Source organism: Anthonomus grandis, unplaced genomic scaffold, assembly GCF_022605725.1.
Source record: "Anthonomus grandis grandis unplaced genomic scaffold, icAntGran1.3 ctg00000416.1, whole genome shotgun sequence".
Classification (NCBI taxonomy): Eukaryota; Metazoa; Arthropoda; class Insecta; order Coleoptera; family Curculionidae; genus Anthonomus; species Anthonomus grandis.
This window is the reverse complement of record NW_026088497.1, coordinates 49,201-63,712: the sequence shown is the minus strand read 5'-3', so window position 1 is coordinate 63,712 and position 14,512 is coordinate 49,201. Positions and strand designations below refer to the sequence as shown.

The following is a 14,512-nucleotide window of genomic DNA, read 5'->3' as shown; positions in this document are numbered from 1 at the left end:
TTGCTTTTTGATTCAAATTGGTCATAATTATTAAAAAAATACGTAGAAATTAAAATACATGGGGGAAAGTTGGCTAAAACGGGATACCTAAAGTGCTTTAACCCATTACTTACTAACTATGCTAATGATATCCATAATTTTTTACCTGGAACTTCCTCATTGACTCTTTTTCATGGTTAACTATTGTTATTCTTCATTATCTTGATTATAACATAGAAAAAAATATATTTTTAAAAAAATGTAAAGTATCTCGTCTTGCCCACCTGGTCGGGTAAAATGGGATGGTGTTTAAAAATAATTAAAAAATCATATTAATCATTAATTTTAATTTAATGAAGTTAAAAACAGAACAAAATAAATGTCTTATAAAATCCTTAAAAGTAAATAAACATTAAAATTACTAATTTAGCCATGACAAACATCGCATGAGTACGGCCCATCATCATTCTCCACTACGGCGCAAGCTTCGTGAGCCCAATGTCGACAGTCCTGACACATAACCCAACCGTCGCACAGTGACGACTTTTGCTAATCTAGGGGAACAAAAGTATTACTTTGTAATAGACACAATTTTTGTGTGCCAAATTTATATTTTATGCATATATTAGTAAAGAGAAGTAATTTTTAAGCAGTACCGTGCGCAGGGGGCAAGCCCTCCCCCCTCCTAGTGCTCAAAAATTAACTCTTTTAAAAAGCAAATCCCTCCAATACTTTTTGGGTATATAATAGTTAGGTTATTTTAAAAAAATACCCAACGACCCCCCCCCCCTCCCCCCTGAAACACCCCTCCCAGAACCACTGTTTTAAGCTTACATTTTTTTAATATAAAACAAAAAATATCTCAATATTTTTTTTATTAATTGAAAATATTCTAAGCTGTCTTTAAAGATCTGTATTGTAGTATTCAAGTATTTCTAATTAAAATAAATTAGATAATAATTATTCTTTTGCTTACATATTACAAAAAAGATAAATATTTTCTTAAGTCTAAACACAAATTAAAAATTGGCTACAAAATTTTGGTTTGAAAACAATAGATACTTGAATAGTATGTAAAATAAATTAAATAGTTATTCTGCACATATAAAAAAAAGTTCAATAAAAATTAAAGACTTAATCAGTCTCACTGTCACTATTATTATCGCTATCGATATCGCTCTCATAAATTCTTTCCAATTCCATATCTGGTGCTTTTAAAAGACCCAAAGCCTCAGGTGAAAACTGTTTTAAAGGTTTACTAGTTTTATTTCTAAAGCTATTTATTACTGGATCTGATGCCACTAAAAGATGATGCATTAAATCCTGCATTGTAGCTTTCCTGGAAAATTTTCTGGTGTTGTATTCTCGCACTTTCTTAATATCTTTATGCATGCACTCTTGCGCATCTTCGGATAGTTGTCCAATTGGGATTAACGCATTTTTAATGATGGCTGAGCCATGTACCAAGATTTTATGCACAGTCACCGGCAAATAGTACCAACTGTAGTGTTCTAAGTACATAGCTAGAGTTCGGTCTGCATAAATCTGATATTTTTCTGGATCAATTTCAAACCCAGAGGATAGTACCTGAAGAAGTATTGCAAATTTTTTTATTAACTCCAGGTTCACTCCAGTAATTAGGCTTGAAGTTTCAGGATTGTCGAAGAATTTACGGGCCGTATTCCCGTCATTACTGGATCCGAAACCCTGCTTTACAGTGTCAACCAAAATATTTAATTCTTGTTTAAATCTTTTTTGCACTTGTTCTTTTTTCTTGTTTGCTATTTCTTTATCACTTCCTTTTGCTTGCCATTTTTTGAATTCTAATCTGTAAGATATTTTAAGAAGACATTCCATTGTTCTGATTCGTGCATGTAAAGAAGATATACCAAAACTATATACTTCTGACTTGGCTTGTTTATTTAAAAATTTGTTTGGGTCATTCATTTCTTTCGGTCCACAGCCACAAATATAGCACTTTTGTGATGCAATGTGCAAAAGGGAATTACAAATTTTTGTGTCAACCATGGTAAAGGAAAGATTTGGTGTAATTCTTACAGTATTATTATTTTCGAGATCATAAGAACATTTTTTTAACTGTGAAATTTGCGATTTAATCTTGTCTGTTTCAGTTATAATAAGTCCTTCGGTTTCTTTTTTTTGCAAAAGCTTAACTGGTCTGCAGAATCGGGTGCTTGCTGGAGTCGGATTTTGCCATAAAATATGTTGTTTGCCCTCTGACTCATAAGATAATCGAATTGGAACAAGGGAAATTACAAAAATTGCACTGTCATCTTCATTTTCGCAATTTTCCATTAAATAACGTTGCTTGTAGTTAGTATAACCACTGCTTCCATCGCAACCCCATTTTAACAAAAGTTGCAGTTCAGCATCACCATTGCAAAATTGATTAAGAACTTCATTCTGAACGGTACAAAGCCTATTTATGGTATGATCCAACAGCGATTGCAGAATGATTTCTGCAGAAATGTCTGTCACGGTAATATTTTCAGGATAACAATTTTTTTTTGCCTCAATTATACCTTTATCATACGAGGGTAACAGTTTTATACCACGACCTTTTAGTTTTTGATAGACGCTTATATAGGACCTCCTGCTCATTTTACCATCTAAGAACATGGCCAATGCCTCATTCTTTGAGAAATTTTCAAAATTATTATTAGTTGAAGTCCTTTGCTCGGCTTTTTTTAGTGCTGTGGCAGCGGTATTTCGTTCAGAGGCAACCTTTCTTACTATCAAAGCAGCATCCCTTTTTCCCTCTGCATAAAGTTTCACTTGTGCCGCATACAAAATTTCTTCTCTTGAGTGCGACTGGAGTAATCCTTCTATTTTTTTTCTTTTATTTTTTTTACAAAGTTCTTCAAAATTTTTCTGTGGTCTTCCCATTTTTGAGGTTGATGGTTGTTCAGCTTGCTCAGCATTCAAATCAAAATTTATTTGTTGATTAAGCCAATTGAAGTTTAATTCTAGACATTTTTTTTCAATTCGATAACTTTTTTCCCACTTTTCAGCAAATTTGTATCCTAACTTTTTTAGCTTTTCCTTAATTGAATTTTCTGAGTCTTCTGGAAGCATATCCACATTATATCTTGACAGAAAATATGTATACATTGCTTCATTTTTGATATCTTTTGATTTCTCGGTGCGCCAAGCATCAAACAGGTTTCTGTGAGTAATGACAACCTCATCTAAAAATTGAGAAAAAAAACAAAGTTGCAAATTTTTATTTTTGTATTTGAAAGAACATTGCCGAGGGACCATATAAATTTTTTTAATTTTACTGGAATCTGCTGGACTCAAAATATATGACTAGTTGTAATCAATTTGTTAAAATTTAAAAAATTTTGACATATCTAATAAAAAAAATTAAAATCTTATATAACGCTACTCAAATTTTAAAAAAATCATACTGTTTGCAAAAGTACATACCTACATCCATTTTATAAAATAGGAACCGAAACAACAAACCAATACACTTTTCACTACGAGCCTTTTACAACTACTTGAAATTGCAAATAAAAACTGCTATAACATAAACACTTCAGAAATGCTTTACATTCTTATCAATTAAACCGATAAGAACTTATAATTTTTTGCTTTTTCGTTTGGATTCATGCGAGTTCGGCATATTTTTAAAATATTTCGAGCAAAAATTAAATGAACTATTTTTTCTAAAAAAATACTTTTGTTCCCCTAGATTGCCAAAAGTAGTCACTGTGCGTCGTCAGCTTTAGATTTCGAGTATAGCTCTGTACAGTAAATGCAACTTTCATCATTTTCTTCCTCTTCCTCTGAACTGCTGTCAATTTTCTTTTTTTGTTCTGTTTCTGTTCTGTTTTTTTTGTTCTGTTTTACCCGACTATCACGTTTTGGCCAACCCTCCCCTAAGTTTTTTTTTGTAAATTCTTTTCCAGTTTTAAATTCCAAATTATTATATGTATGTTATGTTTCATCTTCATTAATAGGGTTTCTCAATGCAATGTTAGTTCTAACACAATTTAGATGTATATTACGGTTTCTTAGGTGATATCTGTCATATGTCGAGTTAATCTTAAAATCGGCTATATAATGAGGTATTAATTTTAAGATAAATCATTTGTAAAATGGGGATTAATACCATAGTTTATTACAGAGAAGGTTATTTATAATTTGCTAATTTGAATATAATTTTTCTTAAAATAATTTTATAATTTTGCTGTTTTAACTCAAGCATTTAATAAATCGACTTTATTTTTAACAGTTTGTACATTTGTTGGCATAAATTAAAAACAAGGTAAAAATAATAATAAGAGTATAATTTAAAGACTATTTTTTTTGTAATATTTTGAATTTTTTTTGCAGACAAAAAACATTTTGCAGAATTTTTTGGGATAGGCCTTATGTCCAACCCTTTTATTATTTTATTCAATTGATTGGTATAGTTAAAGAGTTTAACTTTAATTAAATATTTAAAAATTGCCGTTTTTATTTGGTCATCATGGAAACATTTTGTAAGATTAATCCTATTTTTTATTGTTCTTAAGGCATGTGACCCTTTATTCAAGTATGCATGCAAGTATTCCTTTTTTATGAAGATCCCTGTTAAATATATATTTAATAATGGCTAATGCATATTTTAATTGGTCCAAAAATTGCAAATTAATATATTTTAAACGACTTTTCTCTTTATTGTACTCATTTGCCTTTAAAAACAATTCGCTTTCTTCAACATCAGAGCTCTTTTTTAGAAGAAGTTCCTTACAGTTGCAAGTCGGGGCCGTTGCTGCAATTTTTTTGATTAAATATCCCGAAATATATCGGAGAGCTTGTGTCTCGATGGGGTGTGAAATTGGTGGCACGTTGTCTGGGACTTCACTAAATGTCTCTTCTGTATTCTCCTCCTCCTCATCTTCAGGCAGTCCCTGAAAAAAAAAACTTTTTTGTAAAAAAAAAAATGTAAGAAACAAACCTGTAAAAAAAACACGAATAAAGGAACTAATATACAATAAATTATTATAAATATAATGAATTTATATTAGATGTATGTATATATACATATATATCAGTTTTAGAAACCTGTGAAACAAGTCTTTGGAGTGTCAAAAAGACTTCGGAATTATCTTTTTCACAGTTAGCCCCAACAGACTGAGAAGAGACTAGTTGTTTAACCAACAAACTCTTATAATAATTGCCAAAATCGGCAGCAGTTGGATTTATATTTCTCTGTCCCCTTTGCCTTATCCTACCAAAAAAGTTCTCCAAAGGGTCCTTGGCATCAAATACATAAATTTATGATTTTGTAGGACTATCCACAGGTTTTGAAAATTTTGGACAGTAATTTTTAAATTTTTTAGACATGGTGGTGTTTTTCCACCATTCAAAAAGGACATGGTTTCCAATTTTGACATTGAATCTTGTCAAAATTGTACATGGGGGGAATTCGCTTTAACAGCACCTCACATAAATTTCCCAGGATCAGTATTAAATGAGCTGCCATTTAAGCTATCAAAAAGCTTATCCAGGAACTCTTTTCTTAACCAGGAACAGGTCTGCTGTGTCTGTTCCTGATTTCTCCATTTTAATTTCTCGTTCCTCTGTTTTTACAGTTGTCTCTAAATATAAGATTGGATTATTATATACCACTAATATCTTTTGAATAGGTTATTTCAAATATTTAACATTTATACAATTCATATCATAATCATGATAGTATATATTATAATCAAGATAAACTGGCATAACGCATAAGATAAATTAATGTTATAATACCTACCTACAAATTTCCAAATGCAGTGCAAATAAATAAGTATATATTAAATCTTTCTGAATTTAAAACACACAAAACAATGCCGAAATCACAGAAAATTACTAAACACAAGACACGATTATTGCACATTAATAACAGTGCTAATGTCAACAAATGAACAAATCGCCATTTTGACATTGTTTTCGTCACCCCTTTCGCAATGTGCTAAAGGTTGCATAATCTTTTTTTTAATAGCCTCAACGCCATCTATAGGAGTGGAATTAAACTCAATGCGGGTCTATATTGGCAATTAGAGATCGCAGGGTATGGTACTGACCATAGATAAAGAAGGGTTTATAGATAGGCAACTCTGTACAACAATATAAAACATTCTACGTGGCGGGTGGCGCCATCTCGGGGCCTTGAGCTGATGAGGGTTAGGGTTTTCAAATAGGGTAAGGTAAGGGTAAGGTAAATTCGTGATAGATTTTCAATAATCTGCCACGACCTTGCTTATTGCGTTAGAGCAGCAGTTTTCTAGCCATGTGTAGTTAATTGTAATCATTGTACATCACGGCTAAAACTGCTGCTCTAAAGCAATAGGCAAGGTCGTGGTAGGTTATTGAAAATCTATCACGAATTTACATATATAAAATTACTTTTTTAGCTAGCTGGGGCTGGGTGTCTGAAAAAAAGTTATAATAAAATTGATTATTTAAATTTATTGCTTTCTTTTTTTCTCCAAATATTTTTTACTGTTCTCATATTTTGTATATGCATACATTTTTATTGCATCTTGGGAATTCTGAGGGACTTTCAATTTTCCTTTAAGTATTTTGTTAACATTTTTTGTCCAAACATTCACATTGAATTGAATAATATAATTACAGATTATTACCTTTAAATTATGCTTTTCGCATGTAAACAAATCTTCTTTGCTGTTATTTAGTAAAAGAAATTCTAGGATCTTTGAAAGACCCTCAGAATAACAAACCTGTGGCAATGCCTTAGTTAAAATAAAGATATATTTTTGAAAACAATTATTAAAAAACGAATTAGGAGCTAACAGAGCCCTGACTGAATATGCCCTTGCATTAATGAGAAAATATTCTGCTTTTTCTCTGTTAGCTCCCACTAAGTCGTTTCTACAATCTTTACAGACCTTAATTTTTTCTAAAACTTTTTTAGCTACAAAACCAGCTATATATGTCAATTTTCCTTTATTTAAGAGGGAGCTAAAATTTCAATTGTATTCGGGAATAACAATTTCAGGAAACTTTATTCGACTTTTGGAAACTCCCTGCAACATCACTTAATAACATATTTTTTAAATCATCTAAACCTCTACACTCATCACTCTCGCAATTGAAACCCTCCGAATAATTAGACACAAAGTTATTAATTATTAAAGACTTAAAACTATTTATAAAAGCTGCATGAGGATTATTATTTATAACGTGCCCCATGACTGCGGATTAAACCAAAAAAGTTTTCGATTGGATCCTGATTGAGTCTCCTCAATGAAAGAAAATTAACACCTTCATGTTGTAACTGGTCCCACAGGTACGTTATGCCTTTAAGGGTGTGAATCCAATTACGTACTGTCGGAGGCACTGTCTTTTTACCATCCTTCCCAATAAAATAAATATTTTTGAAAACTTGGATTGCCTCCCTCCCAAACTCTTTGTGTTTTGTTTTTTTTGTGACAGCACACCAATTTCTTTTCCACTGGTTACAGTCAATTTGGAACCATTTACGCTGTCAAAAACTTTATCCATGATTAATAGAAATTCTGTTGTTCCTTCGGCTTCTTTTGGTAGCCAACTTTCCTTCTGTGATAACCTTTTCATTGTTGCTGCTACAGTTGTACTAAAAACTTGTGCTGCTACTGATACTTTCATTTTTCTAGTATTTTCTACGTGGGCCATTATTAATTTCTTGCATAATTTGTAATCCTCGTCTTCTAGTTTGTCCAGATCATATATAATTGCACAATGTGCTTCCATTTGCCCATTTCATTGACGTTTTTTCTCCATTTAAATACCACTGGGTATCTAAAGAAATTGTTTCTCATACCCTTTAGAAGATGTGATGGGTCATAAAGTGGAACTATTTCTGTCCCACCAATTAAAACGCCAAAAAGTTTATTTTCTTCACGAGATTTAATAAAATGTTCTCGAGTCTCCTTATACAATTTATTTATGGCAGCAATGTTGGCAGTGCCCTGGTCACAAATAATTGTTCTGACCTTTAAACCTGCATCTTGGCAGCATCTTACAATGCTCTTAATAGTGGCAGCCAGCATATCAGTTTTCAAGCCACCCTCATTCAAAAAATAGGCCAATGGCTGCTCCCACTTTTTCATTATTCCACAGACCATAAAAACCATGGATTTGTCAGCAATTTTTTTAGTTCGGTCTAGAAGTATGCCATTGTCTTCAAAACCCATTATTTTATCATTTTTTTGTTATAAGTTAGGCTCATATTGAGAGCCATCTCATCAAAAATGATACTGCATTGCTTCTCGGACTCTTTCATATTTTCAACTGATGGAGAGCCAAAAATTGCCTGGTTTATACCTGCAGCAAAAGAAATTTTCTTCAGAAGGCTCGTAAGGGTCTTTCTTGATGGAGCAGCAAACAATTTTCTAATCAATTTATATCCTTTTGGACTCCGTTTCGTAATGGATAGAAACAAAATTTTTTCGTCCAAAGTGTAACGTCTTCCCTTTGGTCTTACACCTTGACATCTTAGCTGTGACATTAATAGGGTGAAACTTGGCCCTTTTAGCTTTGACCTCATGACCTCAATACTGTAAGATATTTGCTCCATTTTCTTTATTTTTTGCTTCAGGTTAATATGGCTAAAGTTAATTTTTTTCACCACCTTTCTTAAGTCCTTGGCAAATGTGTAAAAGGTTCTGGCCTTAGGGGAGAGTTCAGTAGCTCTACGAACTTTGGCATATGAGAGAAGACTTTTACGTTGTCCTAGTCCTGAAACAAAAATAAATAAAGTTGAGGCTGAAATATTTTTCACTTTTGCTATTAATATTGAGATAAAATAGATTATTTTATTCTATTTTAAAAATAAAAATAAAACTATTGATAGTATGAAATAGTCTCTATCATCCTGCACTCCAATACAAAACAATAAAAAACAAATCAATTGTGGTTTTTACTTTTCAGTCTTATTTTTTTAGGACACAATTTCAAAGGGATATTTCACAAAATTAAAAGTTTAGGTTATAAAATACAACTTACTTGACAACTTGGCAGGACTACTCGTACACACCCTAGAGATTGGCCTTATAGTGGGTGTTAGAGGTGACATGGCAATACACGAAGTTGACGCAACAGGTACTGGCACTTACTTTATCTGATATATCAGCTACAGCTTGGTAGTCCGTATTGCCAACAAGGGAAGCTGTCAAATCAATGTCAATCAATACAATATTTGTTTACTTCAGAATAAAAATATCAGAAATACATACTTCCAAAATAATTATAAACAATTGACTAAAATAAATTAAATGATTTGTTACAGGTTAAAATTGGCATTTTATACTCATTATTAAAAGCAATGATTACAGTTATGTTTTCAAAATAGATATTTTACTTATAGTTCTGTTCTCTAGCCATTTCAAGTTACAGTATTCTTTTTTTTAATGACACATTTAGTCTTGTACATTCAGCTTCATATTGTACTGGTTGTTAATTAAATTTTATTTATACTCTTATAAAACCCGGTTCTGGACTAAACAAATACTTTAGAATTTAAATTATATCCAATATTGATTATTCCATACTTTATTTATTTCTTTTATAATGAATAATGATTAATTGGGCATGTACAATTGTTGTACTGTCCATAGTACAATAACTGATTTTGGCTTGACCATACCAGATATGCTGGTTGATTTTACTCCGACTGACCTATCTAATTTTTGTCTCTTTTTATCTTATGTAAATATTAGTTTTCTTGGAAGATAGCAATACGAGACGCCACTAAAAAGCACCCGATTCCCGTCACCATTCGGCTATCTCCGACTGTCCCATTCGGATATTTAAATATTATGTGAATGGCGGGATTGGCGGGCAACTAACAAAAGAGCAATGTTTGCTGCTAGAAGCAGGGGTTTCTGGCAATAAGAATTAATGTAAATAATAATGGAATAATAATTTAATTAAAATAAAAAATAGCCTTTCTGGAATAATAATAATTATTGATTCTTTAAATAAATTAAATATAAATAAAGGATGCAAACAAGAAAATTGAATTATTAATTTTATACATAATACCCCAATGTAAGTATCAAAAAAATGCAGTTTGGTTGAACCATCCAATGGAAGGGAAAATGAATTATTTTTTTTGAATAAATATTTTTAAAAATTTCTTTGGGCGGACATGGATTTATTTGATTTTGGATATTATTTAAAATTACTATAGTTTATTTTTGAGAAAGTGTTATTTGAGAAATTTATTTTTCTACTACCTTATAAGAAAATTTTTAATTTTATTTCCCTGCCTAATTTTTTATTCGACTATATCTTGCTTATTTTTTATAAAATTAATTTTTTACATTAAATTGTGCTTATTAATAAGAATGAAAGTAGAAAACATTATATGAATACTCTAGGAGCAGTCATTTCCTCACTGTGGATGCTTTTGCTGGATCAAACTTCATCCACGTAAGGAAATTATGCACTTTGCTCGCTTTTGTTATACAAATAACTATTATTTTTTTAAGTTCTCTATATGTGAACATATCAAAAGGAAAAGCCCAACTTAAATAATAGGGTATTGTATATTTAGAAAAAATAAAGAAATGGAAAACAAAATTTATAAAATATTGTAGTATTGTACTTTAATTTTAATCTTAAATATATAAATGTTATTAATCTTTTTGAAATAAGTACATATTTTTTTAAATAACTTTTATACCTAGGTAGAGAGGTAATTTTGGTAAGTGAAAACACAATGGATTTAATTTTACTGGTATATAAATGTACCATATATTAAAAGTTTTATTTTATAAATGCTGCAAAGACATGTACATGACTGATTTGAAAAGAAACTTAATTATTTTATGCTAAAATATTAATTTACAATTCGCAGTTTCGATTGATACTCATAAGAAGAAACTACAAGAAACTTATGAGATAGGTAATGTTTTTACAAATATTTGCTTTAAACCTTACTTTAAAACTTTAAAGTAAGGTTTAAAACTTACATAAAAAATTATAATACACATATACATACATACTTAAACCTATAAAAATATACCTACTATTATATAAAAAAATACTGATAAATAGAAAAAAATATACAATTTATTATTTTTATTTACTGCTCCTTCTTCTTCTCCTTCTTTGATGGAAAGTAAACTTGTTTGTCTATTTTTCTTTTACCTGTATTTGTCTTATTTACCTGTTCCATCATTGATGTCACTTGTCTCATGCACCTAGACATTTACAGGTATATGTTAATACATCTTATATAATTTAATAAAAAGATAACTTAATTGTCATAAGTTTCATCATTTAAAGATCTTAAATAGTTTGATACACTCTCAATTTCAATTTCTCTTGTTGATTGCTTGTTCAATCGTTGTACCGGGTGTTTCAAATTCGAGCAACATCATTCGGATTTCGGAAACGGTAAGAGATACAGGGTCGGTTAAATTGGGGCAAAGTTGCGTATTCTTATGCTTAACAAAATGCCGTTTTAAAATTTAAAAAATTCCGACTACGTACGAAGTTATTCGGAATATACCGAAATTTTGGAAAATCGTTTTTATTTTTTTGTGAGGTTATTTGAAAACATATTTTAAAATAATTGACACTTTATTGTTGTCACTTTTTCTCCTCTACCAGATGGCGTCGTCAAATTTAAAATCCGACGTTTCGTCTTGTGGCAACCATCATCAACTTTATTTTTTTAAATACGGCCCTGGAATTTTTTTTACTCATTTTAATTCCCCTTTTTATTCTTAGAGAAATGACATATCACATAGTTTAATTTTCCAATATTTTGATGTCAAAAATTTACTTTTATTAAAAAAAAGTTAATTCGAATTTCGGTATTTTCCGAATAACTTCGTACGTAGTCGGAATTTTTTAAATTTTAAAACGGCATTTTGTTAAGCATAAGAATAAGCAACTTTGCCCCAATTTAACCGACCCTGTATCTCTTACCGTTTCCGAAATCCCAATGATGTGGCTCGAATTTGAAACACCCTGTACTGCTACTTGTTGATTTTCAGTTGTCTTCTCATTAACAAATGTTTCAATTCTACACTATGGCTAGCTTCAATATTATTGGAAGAACATTCCCCAAGGAGTTCACCTAAAACAGAATCGCTTCCTTTCCTTTGCTCACACACCATAAAGACAATACAAAAATAAGGCTTACAGCCATGCTACTGGTGATCATCCAGGCCCGTTGTATGGATACCCTAAAGGACTATATAATGTTACCTGCACCATAAATCTTGACATTTAAACGAGAAGGACATACACCATTCATTTTAATGGAACCACTACATTTTATTGTTCTCTTACTACATTTGATTTCAAATCCTAGAAACAGCTATACATTAAATACATGTTTAACAATCTTTCACTAAATAGTACAATGAATATGTACAGTATGTAATAAATACTTTGCTAGAATTGAAATTGCTACAAATTTACTTCTAAAAACGCTTTGATTGCAACAATATACTTTTTCAATCTTGTCTTCAATTTTCCTTGTGCAAACAAGTGCATAGTTTGTGCTTATTTTATGCTCTCTTAACCATTTCTCAAATCTTTCTTCGCTGGAAAAATGGAAAGTTGAGGACTCTATTTTGATATCATGACTTACCTGTAAATGAGCTTCAAGTTTTTGATCACAGGAATGAAAGTCTCACAGGAATACTTAGTCTTTTTGCATAAGGGACAAGAAATGTGTGACTTTGGGTTATCTGGGAGCTGCTGCTTATGAATAACCTTAATATGTTTGTTCTTAGCTGAAATGGAAGAAAACATTTTACTGCATAAGTGGCACATATCTTTGTTGATAGTTTGGTCCTGATTCTGATGGTTTTGAGTAGGGCCGTCCATCTTTACAGCTAAAATCGCTGAATTGGAATTAATACAGCTTTTCAGGTATTATTTTAAAACACTATAAGCAACAATATGGTCAATATTTCACAAAGAAACAAAGGAAAGTTCAGTATAATCGCAATAATCGATCAAATTAGTTAGAGCTTTTTTACGAAAGTAAACAACCAACCAACGCAAAAAAAGCGGGAACATTCGTGTCGTTATTCTTGTCATTCACGTCAAACGACCGAATTTTTCTCCGAACATACACGATCACCGGCGGGAATCGGGTGCTTTTTAAAAAAAAATACTGGTCTAGGGAAAATCGAAATTGAGTGACATAGTGACATATATTTTCATTGCCAACTTCCTTGGGCCATAAATTTAGTTATTTATTTTTTTTTATAAAAGGTTTTATGGTACTTATAAAAAAAGTTAAGTTATTTTCGATTGGCAATACATTTTCTGCGTGATTGCTTAAATACGAGTTTAGCCTCTGCCGTCGTCCCTTTTTCCAGACCGCCATCATGAAATGAACAGTGCTTTAGTTCTTTTTGAAATTCGTGTGAATTTTACCCATATGGGGATATAATTGACTAAATGTGGTGATAGTAAATCAACTTTTTGGGCGTAATGCTATAATTTGTTTTTTTTGTTGAATTTACTGGCCTTTATGGCGATTTAAAACCTAATAATTTTTCACGTGCCCTCGAACATTGGCAAAATGGCGGTCCTGATTGGCATTGGCAGGGGACAATTTAATTAACAAGCTACTAGAGCTACATAACATGGATTTTGGACGGATTTTTTTGTACGGACCTGATTTCTTCATGCCACATGGTACTTTTATTTTGGGGTTATGTACTCTACTGGCTCTAATCTAGAGGCGATCTTAAACAACTGTGAGCTAACGTCTAACCTGGATCACTACCAGAGCTTGGCGTATTGTGAGGTGGAAGAGGTGAAGCTTGAAAGCCTGCAGTTTTTTCTTCGACTGGGAATTGGATGTCTGGGAGAGTCTCGAATCTGAAGTAGTCTACTGTGTGTGGAGCTAAGTGACACAACATAACATTTTTTTTTATTCACTTATTTTATTTTATTTTTATTATCACGACTTTTATCTATTGAGTTGAATTTAAAATTTTATTGACATTATTTAATCGATGCTATTTTATTATTGAATATTACTGATAAGAGTACGTATATATGTGACAAGTGACTCCTGTGAGGTAAGACGCAGCCGGCTTCGTAGTACTACTAGTATATACTTGGGTTATATTATTTATTTTCAGACTACTCCTAAGATGTCAAATTTTCTCAGATTAGCTAGTAAATATTAGAGTAAAATAATAAAAGGGTAATTTTGATTGGGGAAGCTTCAACAGTTAGGGTTGTAATTTTTTTTTTGCTTAGGTCAATGTCCGTGGCGGGATATTGTGGCGTTAACTTTACAGTGTTACTATTTTGCCAAGAGTTTGCAGACGGTAGCTCAGAATTATCGAAGGCTTGGGATTGTTCGAAGGTTCACTTATGACTGGCTATTAAAGAATATAATCTTGATTATAATTATTAAATAAGAGGGCGCCACTTAGTTTTTTTTTAATGTAAGAAAACTAAGAAAAAGACTTGGTACATAGGTTTCAATTATAAATTAAATGACCCTGGATAAAGTAGATTTAAAGAGGCAAAAAAAATATCTTAA

At 31.4% G+C, this 14,512-nt stretch overlaps 1 protein-coding gene across 1 annotated transcript; it reads right to left on the bottom strand.

The window, feature by feature from the left end:
* Positions 1 to 1,113: 1,113 nt before the first annotated feature.
* LOC126749644 (uncharacterized) lies at positions 1,114 to 8,177 on the bottom strand (the record flags this gene model as incomplete). The annotated part of the gene is given in 5 exon segments (XM_050459341.1): positions 1,114 to 1,566; positions 4,683 to 4,901; positions 4,949 to 4,974; positions 7,407 to 7,683; positions 7,686 to 8,177. Coding segments are annotated over 5 exon segments (1,467 nt in total), but the record flags the coding sequence as incomplete, so codon positions are not given.
* Positions 8,178 to 14,512: the final 6,335 nt, after the last annotated feature.